We start from the raw sequence: 19925 nt of genomic DNA on the forward strand, positions 1-19925 counted from the left end.
ATAAAAATGATTATTGTTTTACACAAACTTGCCAAAGAAATAGTAAAAATAAGATTGGAGTTGATACTTACTCCTCATGATAAGGCATAAAGATGACTCGCACCCCATCTAAATTAAAAGTGCTTAACCAAGTACAAACATCTTCTATAGTCTTTTGAGGAGAGCTAAGAATAGAAGAAAGGAGAGCATCGAGCATGTAGACACGATTCTGCACTGCACTAGGAAGCTAAGAAATAACTACACTACACCAAGAAATAAACAAACGTTAGCTCATAGAATTGATATGCATTCTGCACTAGGAAACTGATATATAACTACACTATAAACAAATAAACAAATGTTAGCTCATTGAAGTAGCAACAAATAAACAAACATTACCTGAGAATGGCAAGGATAACATTGTCATTGACCTCTTTTAAAGGATTGGAGAGGATTGAAACCTCCTCTCTACCAAAGCTCAAATACTGAGGTTCTCGTTTCAAAACGATCCTAACTTCAAATGAGCTCTCCATTTTATCCAATGCAGCTAAATTTTCAGAATGGGTCTCTGTCATAGCTTGTATTCTATGTTTGCGGTCATTCTACTTTTCCATGGTGTCTTTAAAGCTCTTGTGCTCATGGGATTCTTCAATCAAATCTAGAGGTGGTTGCATTGCTGAAGTAGAAGGGAGTGCCTCCATATTGACTTCATCCATTTCTTCTCCCTCTATTGCCTATAAACAAATATGAGAGATTAGATTCATTATCTTTAAATTTAAATCTTATTTTAAAAATTGTATTTTGTTGAGAAATAGAGAGTTCATACCGCTAAGTATTATCATAGTGGCCTTTTTACATAACCCTGCGAGCCATAATTATCAAAGAAGGCATCATCATCTTTCTCTTCATCCACCAACCTCTCTCTGAATGGGTCATGTAAGTCCATCTTTTCATCATCATCAACTGGGACATTATGATCTTCAAGGTAATCTGCATCCATGTCATCAGTGTCCTTGTGCTCTCTCTCTTTTTCATAGTCTGTGGTTAGATCTGCTTGAAGCTGAAAATAAGCCATGAAATGCTTGTTTTCAATAATATTTGTGGAGTTGCCTTTTTGGAGGAGATCCTCAAATAAATATCCCATCCTGCACAAGGTGACCTCCCAACCTGCCGGTAGCAAATTCTCCATCATGGTAAGCAAGAGACTCCCACTTTTTGTAGGACTTCCATAGTTGTTTTTTTGATAATGTATGGACCTGGGAATATCTTGCTCTTCTAGCATCAATCTCAAATTATTTGAATTCTGTCTTATGTTCTTTTGTAAGGAGTTATTAGGGTTGGGACTCTGCATACACAAGAAGAATGATTCAAGAGATTGAATCGCTTTGCCACATTCTCTCTTGCCTTTCTTTGTTGCATAAATACCACTATAGATCTTCAAATATGATGAATATGCTCGCTCTAGAGTAACCTGCATGGCTTCTTTGTCTTTTTTATCAACAAAAATGACAATGTTGCAAATTGCCACTTTGCTAATGGTAGTATATACTATTCTATCAATGAAGTTATGGATATCATCGCTAGAAACTTCATTGATAAAGAATAGTTGTGGCTTATCCCATGCTGACTCATTCTTAATGAAGTCATCCTTTGAAACTCCCCTGAAGTTCACAAGCTTTCCAGACTCTGCCATAACTTCTACATTGAATTGAAAGATTTGGTGCATATTTGTCGGCATCCTTATCTCGCTGATTAATCTTTCCACATATGCAACCACCTCTTGTGGTATTTCTTTTCTCATGTAAGAGGTTACTATTTCTGACCCATCTTCATCCTTTTTAATCCACCTGTTTGCCCATAGCTTTACCTTGGGTGTTGACAAAGAAGCTATGCTTGACCACATTATAGTCAATGTTACAATGAGTAAGTGGAATTTGTTTCTCTGACAGCAAATACTTAATGGCACTATGCACTGCATCATGCCTCACCTGTACATTGATGCATTCTTCCATGTAGTGGTCTTTGTCTCTCTTTCCAAAAAACGAGGTAGTCAATAGAGCGAGCGAGAAAAAGCGAGCGGGCCCAATAAAGCGAGTGAGTTTTTTTACAATTTCTCCGATGAGAACAAATTTGAAACCAAACTTACTATAGCAAGATGTTGTCATAATAAGCATACCAATAATCAGACTTACAATCCACCCTATCTTTCACTTGAAGAACATAAACTAATTACCAAACTCATAACATAGATGACTATTGAAATACCACTTCACCTGCAAAATGCACTAGACCAAAACTTTCCAAATGTGTCCATGGTTCACCACAACAATTATCAGTCTATGAACAAAATGGTGTTTTAAACCATATTCTAATCCCCCTGACATTCATCATCAAGAAAGTAGTTGCGCGCATGTGGTTTATCTAATTGGCACTCATCATATCTCTTGTCGGCTGTCATGAATCTTGCCATTTTTTCTGCATAGCATGGTAACAAACTACAACAAAACATACATTTCAAAGGAAAGTAAGTCAAAGTGGAACAATGAAAATAATTTCCAATAAGAAGAACTTGCCATCCTTATGTGTTATAAAAAAGACAATTTGCTACCAACAAAAAGCAGAAAAAATCAATTGCTAGATCAAGGCCTTACAAACACTATCCAAAGCATCAAAATTTGTACTTTCTTGATTCAAAGGCACCCGTAAATCTTCACTATCTACCATATTATAAAGATGCTAAATAACACTTTCAAAGTCCTCAATTTTAGCATTCGAAATATATAACAAAAAAACTCAGGGCCAGTAGCATACTACTCATCAAAGGGGTTTGTGACAGGTTCCACTCTCTCTTCTTCCCCCTCTCCATCATGCTCTGACCTGATCCGTTTTCCAGAATGATCTGCCACAAGTGGCTCAACAATGCTAGCCACAATACCGTTGTCTGAATCAAATGAAAAACAAGGCCTGCCAATGGCCTGACAAGCACGCATAAGAGGGGCTGTACCACAACCCATCTCTAGAACCAGCCCTCCAGGAACACAGAGAAGAGACATAATGCAACCCACAAAAAAACTACTCCTCTCTAGTCCACCTCGTGCTAGCTGAGAAGACATCGGCACGATTGTCCTTGAAGAGGGAGGTATGTGATGAGTCCAGACATCTTCACGTGGATCAATCAAAAGCTGTTGGAAAAGTGGAAAGATCTCCTCCCAAAAAACTGTTGGATTCTTCTTTGCTCTACGTATTAGAGCTAATACTGAAGATTGCATCTGGAAACCACATGGAGAAAAACATGTATAGTATATTGACTTCAACTAGCAAGCATTATAGCATGAAAGATGGCAAACATAGCATGCATAGGACTTATCCTTCCAAACATATCATGCATAGAACTAACGAGGAGACATTTGTCAAAGACACTTTTATCATGGAATGCAAACATAGAATGCATGGAATGATAGCTTACCTTAACACTTTTATCATGTTCTCTACAAAATCCATATGGAAACTTGTCATGAATGATCACACGTCTGACAACCTCCAAGCCCTGGACATATGCAAACCGTTCCATCCAACCAATACATTGTCCTGCAAGCAATTAATTTTATTTAAAACTAGTAGAATGGAAACACAAAATGTGAAATGTCAATTGTGGTATTGTGCCTTACCTGCCAAAGGACATATGCATGCCAACCAACCACTATCAGACAAAGAAGCTGATGCAACTGCAAGCCCATGCCGCACATGGTCCTCGAGCAAGACATTCCAAGTAGGAGTGGATCCTCTCTCATCAAGTGGATAGCCAGATGGAAAATCAAGCAATATAAAATCTGAAGCCCACTTCACCTTCTTACCCATCCTCTTGTAGTCCTGATCTCGACTAGCCACTGTAATAAAAAACTCATGCAAAATAGCATACTTATCATTTCTTTTAGAGTCAGCAAAGTCTTTTCCCATTGCAATGTAATCTCCAACTATACAAGCAAACAAAGGTGTGATGCCACGGGCCAAGGAAATCTCAGGTGACTGTGATCGATGGAACACGTATTGCTTCACAAGTCCTGAGATTAATTCTCCACCTATATGCAAAAGCAAAACAATTACAAGTAAAAGTAGTGTTAAAGGAACAACTACATATGTAGAACACAACAACACCCTTACCTGCACTCTCTATGTGATCCGTTTCATGCCGCATAGGACTAGATGGTCCCTCATCTAGAAAGAGAACAATCATAAACTTATTAATGCAATGTCAAAACGAATTGAAGACAACATCAACAAATAATCATATTGTATCTTCCTTACCTTTTTCTATAGGATGTTCTTGTTTCTCTTTGTCTTTCTTATCTCTCCTTGAGCTTCCCTCCACTTTGTCCTTACTTGCTTCATTGGCTTTTTGTGAAGCATAAGTATTGTACAAGTCTCTTTCTCGCACCAGTACTTGTCCTTTAGGGAAATCTATCCACCAGGGACAATGTGCTAATTCCCATTGAGAGAGATGGTGCATGCCCGGTGGATACATGCATGTAGCATGACCAATCTCCACCCAACTCTTACACAAATTTGGAATGTTAGAGATCCTTTTCTCTATTGCCAAGTGGGAGAGATATCTATCAACCAAGAAACAAAAAAAAAAAGGATGTCCCAAACCATCAAAAATTGTGTAATTACATGAATCAACAACACAAACATAGACAAATGAAAAATGAACCTTCAAATGAATTGACAACGTACCTATAAACCACCCTATGGGCAGCCATGTCCAACTCAGATAGTCCATATCCTTTTTTTCCACCCTTGCTCTCCATCTTTGTTTCCTTTGATCTTAGCACCACAAACATATGTTTTCTCCCCTCCAATTTTATATCCTCCATATATTGCTGCAATGTGTAATCCTTAGGGGTATCCAAAGGCATGCCCATTGTTGTGATCACCCTCAAATCTTCAAGCACTTTCAATGACTGTCTCTCCACCTTCTCCAAAAATATCTCTCTACTAATCCACCTAAAAAGTAAAAGTTGACGCAATTTTATAATAAAAAAATAAGAGTCATGCCATTAGCAAGAAACAAACAAACACCATGAAAGATGATTTGTATTGGTAGAAGAAACACACCCTCTGTACTCAAGGTCGCCCACAGGCATGAAGTACATGTCTCGCATAGGTTTAGTGGCTTCTAACAAAGAAAGGAAAATATTTTTTTTTTCTAATCTCAAATCAGACTTTGCAATGAGTTGGAGCTTCTCCAATGTCACGCAAGAGTCCGCACCATCAAAGCGCAAGGCAAACAACTTTTCCAACCAAGCCTCTCCAAGACCAGGATCTCAGTACAATTCAACACCTATCCAAAGATGACATGTCAGTCACTTAACTTCAAAATAAATGCAACAAAGTATAGAAAATTCAATTCACACCTTTCCCATCCTATCAGCAATTCTCTTTTGAATTATGGTACGCTGCTTTAACTTCAAAATAAATGCAACAAAGTATAGAAAATTCAATTCACACCTTTCCCATCCTATCAGCAATTCTCTTTTGAATTATGGTACGCTACTTTCCTTCTGCCTCTCCCCTTTGATCTAAAGGTAGCTTTGTAGATATTTTGTCCATTGCTTTTTTAAGCTCTGTATTGTACTGAACCTACATACATAAGTTCCAATTAGAGAAAGCAAAGGAGTGATAAAGATCTAAGCATCAATACAAATGCAACATTCTACCTAGAAGACAAGCCTTGCTAGATAACCTCTTGTCAATGGAAACCATGGCTTCTTCCCTTTACTCTCTTGAGCCCTCCAATTCTCTATTGATTTGATCTCACTCGAAGACAATGTTCTCATAAACACCATAGAGTCACACTCACAAATGTTGTGTGCATTTATGAGTATGTCCCTTAGACTGGGTTTGATAATGGCATGTTCATTCATGCTAGAAAACAAACAGCAAAGTACACAACCCAATCAATAAATGCAAAGTATCATAAAACACAAATGTGGAGAAGATTCAAAGAGTCCATGTACTTACGAATTCATTCGTTGTAGCCCTGCCAAGAGAGCAATCTCACTAATTTTCCTTGGGTCAATTATTGTGCATACCACTCGTACATGTCTTTTCTTGTTTGTAGGAAAGATTTCCTTGATAACACTCATCCATGCAGTGGTCCTATGATTGCCCTCCCAAACAAATAACATCTTTTGTGACATAAAATGAAAGTCAGTGTTAGACATCACATCTTTCTCAAACTCCCCATCCACCTCTCTCCAGGTGGGAGACCAACTCTTCCTCATATCATCTGTCACAACTATCTCCTCTCCATCACTCTTGCAGACAGATACAATGAAAGACCCTTTCTCTGGGAGATAGCCCTCCACTTGAAATGTACTTTTGAGTGAAGATACATCATCACGAAGTCCTCTCACTCTTGCATAAGGTATCAACCTACACAAGGGAATGCGAGGACACTGATTTGAATCAAGCATCCTACATTTGCCAATCACATCACCTCCTCCTTCCACCTGAACTTCACTATCATCCAACTCATCCTCCTCTACTCTTGGACCTTCATCTCTTTGAGTTGATGATACTTCAACCTCTAGACCCACCACACTTTCTTGCTCTTCTGTTCCACCTACTGATGATTCAACATTGTGATCTACTTTTGTTCCTCTTGTCACCTTTGTAGAATGTGCCACTTGAACTTTTCTGCCTTTTTTCCCTGTCATCCTGGAAAGACAAAAAACACGGCATTTTTCCAATCATAGTTCTCAAAACCTTTTCAATAAAAACCAAAACTAAAAACAAATACATGTATCTACCAATGCAATTGATTTCCAGCTTAGGGAACATTCACCCACTTGTGTCCTGAAAGAAAAAGGTTCATCTCCAATGCACATAGTATATAAACTTGCTTGGATATATGGAATTGCAGTGGTAAATATGCACTTCTATGCCTACCCCTTACCCTCATGAAAAGACACCTTGAAATGCGAAAAAGGACAGCGCGTTAATGCGCTATCCTTTTTGGCATCTCAAGCTGTCTTTTCATGAAGGCTTTTCTACTCAATCCTCCATGTATCAATACTTTCTTTCATACTCACAAAAGGTTGCTTCGACCATTTCATCTTTTGTCTACAAGTATGCTTTGGTGTACAGGTCTAATGGTCTTTGGAATGCTATTGGACTCTTGGAGAGATAGGTCACATGGTCTTTTGAACGCTATGCAAGGAGGGGACTATTGGACTGCCCGAGGGACCAAAATAGGCAGCGCGTTAATGCGCTGTCTCTTTTACTACCCCCGACAGTCCAAGTTCCCCTCCCTTGCATCTGATTCACACCACTCGCTCCTCAATCGAGTTGTTGTGCGAATCAAAAACTCACAAGAAAGAAAAATGATCTTTTAAAAATCACACACACATATATGTGCTTTGAGGTTGGATTATATTCACCCATTTAGATCTAAGGGCTCTAATTCATTCCATGGTCCTACCATTTAGATCTAAGGACTTTGATTCATTCCATGGTCCTAACCGATTAGCCTCATTAATATAGAAACAATGTATTAAGTTCCTCCATAGAAACAAAGAAATGCTAATGCGAAGCTTCACAGGGTTTTCTTTAAACGCCATGATCTTAGTATGAGCAGAGTATGAGCAGAGAAGAAAGCTTCTGCACAGATCTTCTACACAGATGCTGCGTAGAAAAGGCTTATGGGCGAGAAGCTAATAACATCCATAGCCAAGACATTGACAAAACGCTTCATATAGACACAGTCCAAACACAGATATGGTCGGTTCCTCTTTGTCCCATAACGTGAATGGCAGATCTTTTGCTTAATCTAAAGGCGCTGCACCCAGTTCAAGAAGCGATGTAGGACCAAGATGTATGTGGCTCCAAAAACACCAGCGACCAAGCCCTGAGAATCGAGATGGGCAAGATCCACGGCGCAAGTCATGCGACTATCTGCCACCTTGAGGAAGTTGATTTTGGGACCCAATGAGAAAGAGCAAAGGCAAAAGATTTGTTAATCAATGGGAGCAGCAGCGGTGGTGCCATCGAAATCCGCAGCGAAGTCTGATGGAGCGATGCTCGGCATCTTAGAGAGGCATAGCATTTACATGCGTGCGCAAAGGCAAACAATCACTGATCATCTACCTTGCTCAGGAAGGCAATCCAACTTCCTTCCTGGACTGCCTGGGGCAGCAAAAGAGGCAGCGCGTTAACGACTGCCAACTTCCTTCCTGGACTGCCTGGGGCAGCAAAAGAGGCAGCGCGTTAAGAGCACCATCGAGATCCGCAGCGAAGTCTGATGGAGCGACACTCGGCATCTTAGAGAGGCATAGCATTTACATGCGCGCGCAAAGGCAAACGATCACCAATCATCTACCTTGCTCAGGAAGGCAGTCCAACTTCCTTCCTGGACTGCCTGGGGCAGCAAAAGAGGTAGCGCATTAACGACTGCCAACTTCCTTCCTGGACTGCCTGGGGCAGCAAAAGAGGCAGCGCGTTAACGCGCTGCCTCTTTTGCTGCCCCAGGCAGTCCAGGAAGGAAGTTCCATTGCCTTCCATGAGCACCATCGAAATCTGCAGCGAAGTCTGATGGAGCGATGCTCGGCATCTTAGAGAGGCATAGCATTTACATGCGCACGCAAAGGCAAACGAACACCGATCATCTACCTTGCTCAGGAAGGCAGTCCAACTTCCTTCCTGGACTGCCTGGGGCAGCAAAAGAGGTAGTGCGTTAACTTCCTTCCTGGACTGCCTGGGGCAGCAAAAGAGGCAGCGCGTTAACGCGCTGCCTCTTTTGCTGCCCCAGGCAGTCCAGGAAGGAAGTTGGCAGTCCAGGAAGGAAGTTGGACTGCCTTCCTGAGTAAGGTAGATAATAGCTGGTTTTGGGATCTAGATGTGTTTCGGGATCTAGATGGTATCGTCAGGCGCATCTTGCAGTTTGGCTTTGAAGTTATAGGACCTCGTAGAGAATGTGTTCTCATAGCTTAGTTAATTCGGCGATCATGAACGGATCTCTGATTCAGATCTATGGCTTCGGTGGATGTTTACAGGCCTCGACAAGTTGTCTGCAAGGCACTCTCGAAGCTCCTCGTGCGTATGGATTGACAACTCTCAATTTTTAAAAAGCAACGCCAAGCTCCTACGACTCAGCCAAGCCTTCAAAACCAATTGTGTATTAAAGGATACAGGCTTTTGCTCAACAAAAGACGTTGCAAGAAGTTACTCCCTTGGATCCTTGTACATTGTATTTCGAGGAAATTGTGCACATTGCTCAAGAGAACTTACCTTCACCTCTGTGAAGAGCGAGAACAACCTTAAGAAATGCTTGAGCAGCTGGAATTCTCAAAACCTGCATTCTCAAAATTTCCTTGTACAGCTTCGGTTATGCAAACTTAATGTGACTTGTTTTGCTTCCGAGGGCCGCCGTTCTGCCTGGCTAGAAACCAAATCCCCGTTCATAAATGTGGTAGGCTTGGTCAGGTGTTGGAAGGGAACGAGCCGGCATCAGATTTAAGAGTAAGGAATGTATCACCGAAATGGTATATGATTTGTCCAATGACCACCGAAAGAGCAGTTATCCAGGGAAGCTGAAGCTCTTCGAACTGATAACAAGCAGCTCAAGCTCTACTTGGAACTTGGCACTTGGAGGAGATGCAGGCTCTCCTCCTCCTCCTCCTCCTCCTCAGTTGCTCCTCCTCCTCCTCCTTTTCATCGCCTTCGCCATCTCCCACCTTCCTTCCTTCCATCCTTCCCCTCTCATTTCCCTCGCCGTTCCTCTCATCACCTTGCATTCGCTTCTATCGGTTTTACCGCAGAGCCTCGCGCCCGGTACTCCATCCATTTCTCTTTTACATCAATCTTCCGTCTCTGCTTTGCACCATCAACCTAGAATTTGATGTTGCTGCTGCTGCTGCTGCAAGATTATTGTTTGTCTCTCGTTTCTGTGTACACTGTATGGCTTGGGAAAGGAGGGCTGCTCGAATGCGGTCTCTGACTGCTCTTATTTCAACCCCCTTTAGCAGCCATGGCTGCCAGGAGACCCTCTTCTCTCTCTTAATCTCTCTCCCCCTCTCTCCTCTCTCTCTTTCTTTCCCTCCCTACTCTTCTCTCTCATTTAAGGAGCCCCTCTTCTCTCTCTAAATCTCTCTCTCTCTCTCTCTCCCTCTCTTCTCTCTCTCTTTCTCTGCCTCCCTACTCCTCTCTCATTTCTCATTCTCTCTCTCATTACTATTCTCTCTCTCCCTTTGGTGGCCACGGTCGCCAAGAGTCCCTCTTCTCTCTCTTAATTTCTCTCTTTCCCTCTCTCCTCTCTCTTTCTCTCCCTCCCTATTCTCTCTCATTTCTCAAATTTACAAACTCAAATTTAAATAAGAAACTAATTAAAATAGAACTCAAAAACTCAAATAAGAAACTAATTTAAAAAGAATTGTAATGCCTTCTAAAAAACCCCCTCCTCTAGCTGCCACGGCCGCTAAGAGTTTTCTCTCTCTCCCTCCGCCCCTCTTCTCTCTCTTGATCTCTCTCTCTTTGTCTCTTTCTCTCTCTCTCTCTCACTCTCTCTCTCTCTCTCTCTCTTTCTCACTCTCTCTCTCTCTCTCTCTCTCTCTCTCTCTCCTACTTTCTCTCCCTCCTTTCTTTTCTCTCTTAATCCCTGCTATCTCTCTCACACTCTCTCTCTCTCCTCTCTCTCTCTAGCTCTCTCTTTCTCTCTATCTCTCTTTCAAATTTAGAACACAAATTTCAATAAGAAATTAATTGAAATAGAACTCAAAAACTTTAACAAGAAACTAATTGAAAAAGAATTGTAAGTAAAGAAAAAGAATTACAAGAATTTTAAGAAATAGAACGCAAAAACTTTAACAAGAAACTAATTGAAAAAGAATTGTAAGTAAAGAAAAAGAATTACAAGATGAATGAAAAAGAATGCAAGTACCTGGAAAAGGTGAAAAAAGTAAGGCTCTGCTTATCCTTTCTCTTCCGCTCTTGGTTGCTTTAATGAAATGAGGAGAGAATGAGAATGAATGAATGGAAAGAAGAGTATATATAAGAAAAACTAGCCCACTCCTCCCATGCATAAATTTGAATTTTTAAAAAAGAGAGGGAAATTTGAATTCATTATAAATTTGAATTCAAATTTGTGTTCAAGATTCTTCTTGATACTTTCTTCTCGTACGTTCCTTTTGAATTCAAATTTGTGCTCAACATTCTTCTTGATACTTTCTTCTCGTAAGTCCCTTTCATTCTTCTCGTAAGTCAAATCTTATTTGTCGCTCTTGCTCATGATAGTTCTACTCTTAGTTGTAAGAAATCAAATTTGTGTTCAACATTCTTCTTGATACTTTCTTCTCGTAAGTCCCTTTCATTCTTTTCCTAAGTCAAATCTTATTTGTCGCTCTTGTAAGAATTCGACCTCTCTCCCTCTACTTCTCTCCTCTTCTCTATGTAGTGGGCTCTCTCTCTCTCTAATGGCGCTCCCTATCTATGTGATGGAGCTCCCTCTCTAGTCGCATATCTCTCTCTCTCTAGTCCCATACCTTCCCAACCTTCCTCTAGTCGCGTACCTTTCTCTCTCCCTCAAGTCTTCTCACCTCTCCTCTCTCTCTAGTTGCTTACCTTCCCCTCTCCCTAAAGTCTTCTCATCCTTCTTCTCTCTCTACTAGTGTTTCCCTCTCCATCATGTCTTCTCACCCCTCTCCCTCCCTCACTCCTCTCCCTCCAATACTCCTATAACTCTCCTCTCATCCCTGGGGGCCGCGGCCCCTAGAAGTCCTCTCTCTCTCTCTTCCTTCTCTCTCTCTCCTCCCCTCCCCTCTCTCTCTCTCTCTCTCTCTCACTCTCTCCCCTCCCTCCCCTCACTCCTCTCTCTCTCTCCCCTTCCTTTTTCTCACTCCTCTCACCCTGGGGCCGCGGTCACCAGGACCCCCCCTCTCTCTCTCTCTCCCTCCCCTCTCTCTCCTCACTCCTCTCACCCCCTCTCTCTCTCTCTCTCCCTCCCCTCCCTCTCACCTTGGCGGCCATGGCCGCTAGAACCCCCCCTCTCTCTCTCTCTCCTTGCCCTCCCTCTCACCTCCCCTCCCTCTCACTCGGCGACCGCGGCCGCCAGGAACCCCCCCTCTCTCTCTCTCTCCCTCCCCTCCCTCCTCTTCCCTCTCTCTCCCTCCCCTCCCTCCTCTCCCCTCCCTCTCACCCTGGTGGCCGCGGCTGCCAAGACCCCCCCCTCACTCTCTCTCTTGCTTTCTCTCTCCCTCCCCTCCCTCCTCTCTCTCTCCCTCCTCTTTCTCTCACCCTGGCGGCCGTAGCTGCTAGGACCCCCCCTCTCCCTCCCTCCGCTCCCTCCTCTCTCTCTCACCCTGGCGGCCGCGGCCGCCAGGACCCCCCCTCTCTCTCTCTTACTCTCTCTCTCCCTCCCCTCCCTCCTCTCTCTCTCCCTCACCCTGGCGGTCGTGACCGCGAGGACCCCCCCTCTCCCTCCCTCCCGTCCCTCCCATCCCTCCTCTCTCTCACCCTGGTGGCCTTGGCCGCCAAGACCCCCCCTCTCGCCTCACCTTGGTAGCTACGGTCGCCAAGATGTTCCCCTCCTCTCGCCTCTTGCCTCCCCCCCTCTCTCGCCTCCCCCTGGTGGCCATCCTGTCCCCCCTCCCCCGCTCCCCTCCCCCTAGCGGCCGCGGTTGCTAGGATGCCCCCCCCTCGCCTCCCCCCCCCTCCCGCTCGTCCCCCCCTCTCCCTCTCCCCTCCCGTTGGTGGCCGCGGCCGCCAGGATGCCCCCCTCACCTCCCTCCTCCTCCCGCCTCTCACCTCCCCCCCCTCTTTCGTGCTCGCCTCCCCCTGGCGGTCATGGCTGCTAGGATGCCCCCCCTCTTGCCTCCCCCCTCCCATCTCTTGCCTCCCCCCCTCTCTCACTCGCCTCCCTTGGCGACCACGATCGCCAAGATGTCCTCCCCCCCTCTCGCCTCTCGCCCGCCTCTCACCTCTCCCTCCCTCCCACCTCCCCCTCCCTCCCGCCTCTCGCCTCTCCCTCCCCTCTCGTCTCCCCTTTCCCTCCCGCATCTCGCCTCCCCCCCTCCCGCTCGCCTCCCCCTGGCGACCACGGCTGCTAGGCCTCCCCCCCCTCCCGCCTCTCTCCTCCCCCCCTCCTGCCTCTCGCCTCCCCCTACCCTGTCGCCCCCGCTCCCCCTACCCGGCCGCCCCCTGCTCCCTCCCCTCCCTCCTCCCTCCCCTCCCTTTCCTTGGCGGCTGCCGCAGCCGCCAAGATCTCCCTCCTCCCTGCCCTCCTTCCCCTCCCTCCTCCTTCCCCTCCCTCCCCCTGGCGGCTGTCGCAGCCACCAAGATCCCACCCTCCCACCTCTCACCTCCCCTACTCCCCCGCTCCTCCCTCCCTCTTTCTCCCTCCTCCTACCTCCCTCCCTCTCTCCCCCTACCTCTGCCCCTCCCTCCCTCTCTCCCTCCCTCCCTCCCCTCTTTCGTTGCTCCTCCCTCCCTCCTTGGCTCCTCCCTCCCTCCTTTCCTCCCTCTCATCCCCCTCCACTTCCCTCTTCCTCCTGGAGGCCACAGCCTCCAAGGCTTCTCTCCTTCTCTCTAAACTTTCTCTCTCTCTCTAGCTCTCTCTCTCTTTCTTTCTTTCTCTCTCTTCAAATTTTAAAAAAAAAATCTAGATAAAGAATTAATCAAAAAAATTTACAAGTACCTGGAAAAAGTTTGTAAGTTTGCTCTTTCTTGCTTTCTTGCTCTTCCTTCCTTGCTTTCTTGCTCATCCTTGCTTTCTTGCTTTCTTGCTTCAATGAATGAAATGAGGGGAGAATGAATGAAGAAGGAAGACTATAAATAAGAAAAATTAGGTTTTCCTCCTCCTCTCCTATTGGCTTTCCATTCCTTCCCTCTCTCCTATTGGCTTTTCATTTCTCCCCTCTCCCATTGGCTCCCATTACTCCCCCTCTCCCATTGGACCCCCATCCCTCATCCCAATCTTCGATTGGCCCTCCCCCCATCCATTTCTTCTTCCTCCCCCATTGCCACCACTCCCATCCCACATTTCCACCACGTCCCATACTCCTCCCATTTCCCAAAATCCCATATTTCCCCATCTCACCCTCCTCTTTTTCATCCCCTATTAACTCCCCTCACTCATTTCACTCCCTTATTATCCTACTCCTCTATTACCTCCCCCTCTCCCATTCCATTCTTCCCTCCCCACTCTCACTTCCACTTCCCGTTATTCACTTGCCATTTGAAAACTATTAATATATTATTATACTATTTTTTATACTTATTATCATACACCCCTATTACTTTCCCTCTCCCATTCCACTCCTCCCTCCTCACTCCCACTTCCACTTCCCATTACTCACTTGCTATACACATTTGCAAACTATTAATATATTAATATATGATTTTTTATACTATTTGCAAACTTACATGTGGGCAAAATCACAGGTGTCAAAGCGATCTTTTTGTGGTCATACAACAACTGTGCTTTTATTCAAGGGCATATTTACAAGGGCATATTTATCCTCATCAACAAGCTTATTTCAACTTTTATTTTGACACAATACTCAAGGTATGAAGTGCATAATTTGTGCACTAGGTGTTTACTTTGTTGTATCAAAATTGTTTGCCACACACACACGTATAAACACATACCGAGAATTTTCTAATATTATCGCATCTACATTTCTCCGATGGGTACAAAACTTTGTACACACCTCACCCTAGGTTGTATTGACTTGCATACAAAGTGGTGCACCCATCCCATAAGTACTTGTTCGAATAACACACTTGCAAAGGTATTTTATGACGACTGTGCATAACACTAGGAACAAAATGGTGTATAATGTGCAATCGACTATGCAAAGCATATCCAAAGGACACAAGACTTTGCACGTTCCTCAACCTAGGCAATATTGAATTGTGTACAAAGTGGCATCCCCATCCAATAAGTACTTGTTTGAAAAATACACCTAGGATCGTGTTTTTTTATGGTTCTACATGACACCAAGGCAAAAACGGTATTTAATACTCAATCTACCATGTAAAGCATATCCGATGGGCACAATACTTTGCACGTGCCTCAAAAGCAGTGGTATGGTGCTCCATGCAAAGTGGAATGTCCATTCAATAAGTACTTGGTATGATAATACACCTAAGAGCGTGTTCTTTGATGGATGTGCATAACACTAGGGGGAAAACAGTGTATAATGTGTGATCCCCCATGCAAAGCATAACCGATAGACACAATACTGTGCATGCACATCAACCTAGTTCAAATTGACTTTCTTGCAAAGTGGCTCCCCCATCTGACAAGTACCTTTTAGAATATCACACCTAGGACCATGTTTTTTATTGGTTGTTGTCCATGACACTAAGGCAAAAACATTGTTTTATGCTTAATCGACAATGAAACGCATATCCGATCGTCAGAATACTTTGCACACATTTCAACCTAGGTATTATTTACTTACATGCAAAGTGGCGTGCCCATCCCATAAGTACTTAGTCGAATAACACATCTAGGACCGTGTTTTTGGACGGTTGTGCATGACACTAAGGCCAAAACAGTGTTTAATGCTTGTTCGACAATGCAAAGCATATATAATGGGCACAATACTTTGCATGAGTCTCAACAATTGTGGTATTTCATTTCATGCAAAGTGGTACATCCATCTAATAAGCAATTGGTCAGATAACACACCTAAAAGCGTGTTTTTTTATGGTTGTGCATGACATGGAGGCACAAACGGAGTTTAATACGTGATATACCATGCAAAGTACATCCGATGGGCACATTACTTTGCACCCATCTCAACCTAGGTGTTATTGAGTTGCATGAAAAGTGGCGTGTCAGTTACATAAGTACTTGATCCGATAACACACCTAGGACCGTGTTTTTTAACAAATGTGCTTGACACTAAGGAAAAAATAGTGTTTTATGCTTGATCGACAATGCAAAGCATATCCGATGGGCACAATACTTTGCACAAACCTTCAAATAGGTAGAATTTACTTACATGCAAAGTGGAACACCCATCCCATAAGTGCTTGATCGGATAACATACCTAGCAGCGTGTTTTTTTATAGATGTGCATGACACTAGAGCAAAAATAGTATTTAATGCTCGATCGACCATGCAAAGGATATCCGATGGGCACAACACTTTTCATACACCTCGACCTAGGTGGTATTGAAATGTTCTCAAAGAGGCACACCCATCCGATAAGTACTTGGTCAGATAACACACCTAAGGTCACGATTTTTTGCAGATGTGCATATCACTAGGGGAAAAACGATGTCTAATGCGTGATCGACCATGCAAAGGAAAATCCGATGGTGACAGTACTTTGCATGCACCTCAACGTAGTTGAAACGTACTTGCGTGCAAAGTGGATCCCCCATCCGATAAGTACTTGTTTGAATAACACACCTAGGACTGTGTTTTTATATGGTTGTGCATGACACTAAGGCAAAAACGGTGTTTTATGCTTGATCGACAATGCAAAGCATATCCGATGGGCACAATACTTTGAGAACACCTTAAACTAGGTAAATTGACTTACATGCAAAGTGTCATTCCCATCTCATATGTACTTGATCGGATAACATATCTAGCAGCGTGTTTTTTAACGGATGTGCATGACACTAAGGTAAAAATGGTATCTAATGCTCAATCGACCATGCAAAGCATATCTAATGGGCACAATACTTTTCCAATGCCTTAACCTAGGTGGTATTGAAATGTTCTCAAAGAGGCACACCCATCCGATAAGTACTCAAGTGGTCAGATGACATACCTAAGGGCGTGTTTTTTTATCGATGTGCATATCACTACCGAAAAAATGTTGTATAATGCGTAATCGATCATGCAGAGCATATCCGATGGTGACAATACTTTGCACTCATCTCAACCTAGTTGAAACAGACTTGCGTGCAAACTGGAGCCCCGAACCGATAAGTACATGTTTGATTAACACACCTTGGACCGTGTTTTTTATGGTTGTGCATGACACTAAGGCAAAAAAGGTGTTTTATGCTTGATCAAAAATGCAAAGCATATCAGATGGGCACAATACTTTGCACACACCTTTAGTAGGTGGAATTGACTTACATGCAAAGTGGCATGCCCATCCCATAAGTGCTTGATTGGATAACATACCTAGCAGCACGTTTCTTTACGGATGTGCATGACACTAAGGCAAAAATGGTATTTAATGCTCGATCGACCATGCAAAGGATATCCGATGGGCACAACACTTTTCCTATGCCTCAAACTAGGTGGTATTAAAATTTCCTCAAAGAGGCACACCCATCTGATATGTACTTGGCCAAATAACACACCTAAGGGCATGTTTTTTTGCGGATGTGCATATCATTAGAAAAAAAATGATGTATAATGCGTGATCGGCCATGCAAAGCATATCCGATGGTCACAATACTTTGCACGCACCTCAAACTAGTTGAAAGATACTTGTGTGCAAAGTGGATCCCCCATCTGATAAGTACTTGTTTGAATAACACACCTAGGACCGTGTTTTTTTATGGTTGTGCATTACACTAAGGCAAAAACGGTGTTTTATGCTTGATCCAAAATACAAAGCATATCCGATGGGCACAATACTTTGCACACACCTTAAACTAGGTGGAATTGAGTTACATGCAAAGTGGCATTCCCATTGCATAAGTACTTGATCGGATAACAAACCTAGCAGTGTGTTTTTTTATGGATGTGCATGACACTAAGCCAAAAATGGTATTTAATGCTCGATCGACCATGCAAAGCATATCCGATGGGCACAATAATTTTCCTACACTTTAACCTAGGTATTATTGAGATGTTCTCAAAGAAGCACACCCATGCGATAAGTACTTGGTCAGATAACATACCTAAGGGCGTGTTTTTTTGCAGATCTGCATATCACTACGGGAGAGACGTTGTATAATCCATGATCGAACATGTAGAGCATATCCAATGGTGACAATACTTTGCATGCATCTCAACCTAGTTGAAACAAACTTGCGTGAAAAGTGGAGCCCCCATCGGATAAGTACTTGTTTGAATCACACACCTGGGACCGTGTTTTTTAATGGTTGTGCATGACACTAAGGAAAAAACAGTGTTTTATGCTTGATCGACAATGCAAATCATATCCGATGGGCACAAGAGTTTGTACACACCTTCAAATAGGTGGAGTTGACTTACATGCAAAGTGGCACACCCATCCCATAAGTGCTTGATCAAATAACATACCTAGCAGCGTGTTTTTTTCGGATGTGCATGACACTAGAGTAAAAATAGTATTTAATGCTCGATCGACCATGCAAAGGATATCCAATGGGCACAACACTTCTCCTATTCCTCAACCTAGGTGGTATTGAAATGTTCTCGAAGAGGCACACCCATCCAATAAGTACTTGGTCAGATAACACACCTAAGGGCGTGTTTTTTTGCGGATGTGCATATCACTAGGGAAAAAACGGTGTATAATGCGTCATCGGCCATGCAAAGCATATCTAATGGTGACAATACTTTGCACGCACCTCAACCTAGTTGAAAGATAATTGCATGCAAAGTGGAGCCCCCATCTAATAAGTACTTGTTTGAATAACACACCTAGGACCGTGTTTTTTTATGGTTGTGCATGACGCTACGGCAAAAACGGTGTTTCTATGCTTGATCGACAATGCAAAGTGACAAAACATGTGTGCCTCAGGATCTATGGAGCACTCTAAGGTGGATGGAACCTATGTGGAAACATGATGAAGAGAGTGCTCATGACATGTATCTCAAGTCAATTAGGTTCCAAGATAGATTAGCTTGGACTCATAAAGAGAATCTTGAGATAGTGCAAAGTGCTTAGTATGATATTACTTCAAATGAACCTCCCTTTTATAGGTGAGGGTACTTACATCCATTTGCTTGCTCACATGTGGGATATCTCCTCCATGACATGTGGCAGCTTATCCTTTGCTCATACCTTTGCTCTACAAGTGCTCATGGCACCACAACTCTCAACACCTCCCCTTGGTGCCATGATCCTTTGGCTACTGCAAGGTGGTTAGATGTGAGTTACATTCCATCACCTCCCCTTAGTGCATGCATGCTACTTAAGGTGGTCAAGTGTGGCTTCTACATGTCAATACCTCCCCTGGGTGCTTTCATAGCTACTCTCAAGTGGTCAGGTTTGATTACAAAACATAGGCAAGGTTGGCAAGGTTTTTGCTTTTCAATGCTTCATGTCGATGGCGTTTGCTTCTTCGCTTGACGTAGCTGGATGCATGATGCTTTGTTCTTCCATGTGCCTTGATGCTTTATGTGTGGATGCCATGCTTTCTGCTATGGTCATCTCATGCACTTGTGCTTTTGGCATGCTTATGACAATGATGTGTGCATTCATGCTTTGATTTGTCATTTGTTGCAAAGGTCTTACCAATTGATTTCTTTCAATATTGGCAGTGTCTAATTGCATACAATGATTCTGATCTGACAGGCACGTAGAGCTCAAAAAGAAGATCACTTTTCCTTTTTGGAGCATGTCCAAATTCTTCCTGGATTGCAAGTTATGGCTTGTTGAAGCTTTTGTGAAGAAGAAGGGCCTTTGATGATGTGGCACAGGGATTCACATGCAGAATTCAAACTGTGCTTACAAAGGGACTGTGCTTGGGTGGCACTATGCCATGTGGCAGTCTTCTAACCAGAGTGAGTTAACCCAAGTCTAAGAAAACTTAACCATGGTCCAAGTAACTGAACCTAACCATAAACTTAACCACAGTTGAACACACCCAACCTTATCTGCCACGTGGCATTTTTATGGAACCTTGGAGATTTGAAGGTTTTTTTTTGAAGGAAATTTGTTGCAGAGGACATCGACGAAGATGCCCGTGGACTGTAACAGAGGCGGGGGCGATGGCCGCTATCGTAGGAGCCAGACGTGGACACGAGAGTCTGTTGTTGTAGC

The 19925-nt window shown here is 43.5% G+C and overlaps 1 protein-coding gene across 1 annotated transcript; it reads right to left on the reverse strand.

The window, feature by feature from the left end:
• Positions 1-2347: 2347 nt before the first annotated feature.
• LOC147896899 (uncharacterized) lies at positions 2348-5267 on the reverse strand. Its single transcript, XM_087381174.1, has 8 exons — positions 5095-5267; positions 4714-4983; positions 4453-4589; positions 4141-4194; positions 3648-4058; positions 3446-3567; positions 2791-3248; positions 2348-2474 (listed from the first exon to the last, which is right to left on the reverse strand). Exons 1-8 carry the CDS (start codon positions 5139-5141, stop codon positions 2348-2350), a joined length of 1626 nt encoding a protein of 541 aa, XP_087237300.1. The 5' UTR covers positions 5142-5267.
• Positions 5268-19925: the final 14658 nt, after the last annotated feature.

Source organism: Dipteris shenzhenensis, chromosome 11 (assembly GCF_047967505.1).
Source record: "Dipteris shenzhenensis isolate YYH24624 ecotype China chromosome 11, Dip_SZ_1.0, whole genome shotgun sequence".
Lineage (NCBI taxonomy): Eukaryota > Viridiplantae > Streptophyta > Polypodiopsida > Gleicheniales > Dipteridaceae > Dipteris > Dipteris shenzhenensis.

Coding starts and splice junctions, on each gene's coding strand:
- LOC147896899 (XM_087381174.1), bottom strand. CDS start 5,141: ATGCGAGACATGTACTTCATGCCTGTGGGCGACCTTGAGTACAGAGG. Junction 4,984..5,094: donor GGCGACCTTGAGTACAGAGG/GTGTGTTTCTTC, acceptor TTTACTTTTTAG/GTGGATTAGTAGAGAGATAT. Junction 2,475..2,790: donor ACAAACCCCTTTGATGAGTA/GTATGCTACTGG, acceptor GTTTTGTTGTAG/TTTGTTACCATGCTATGCAG.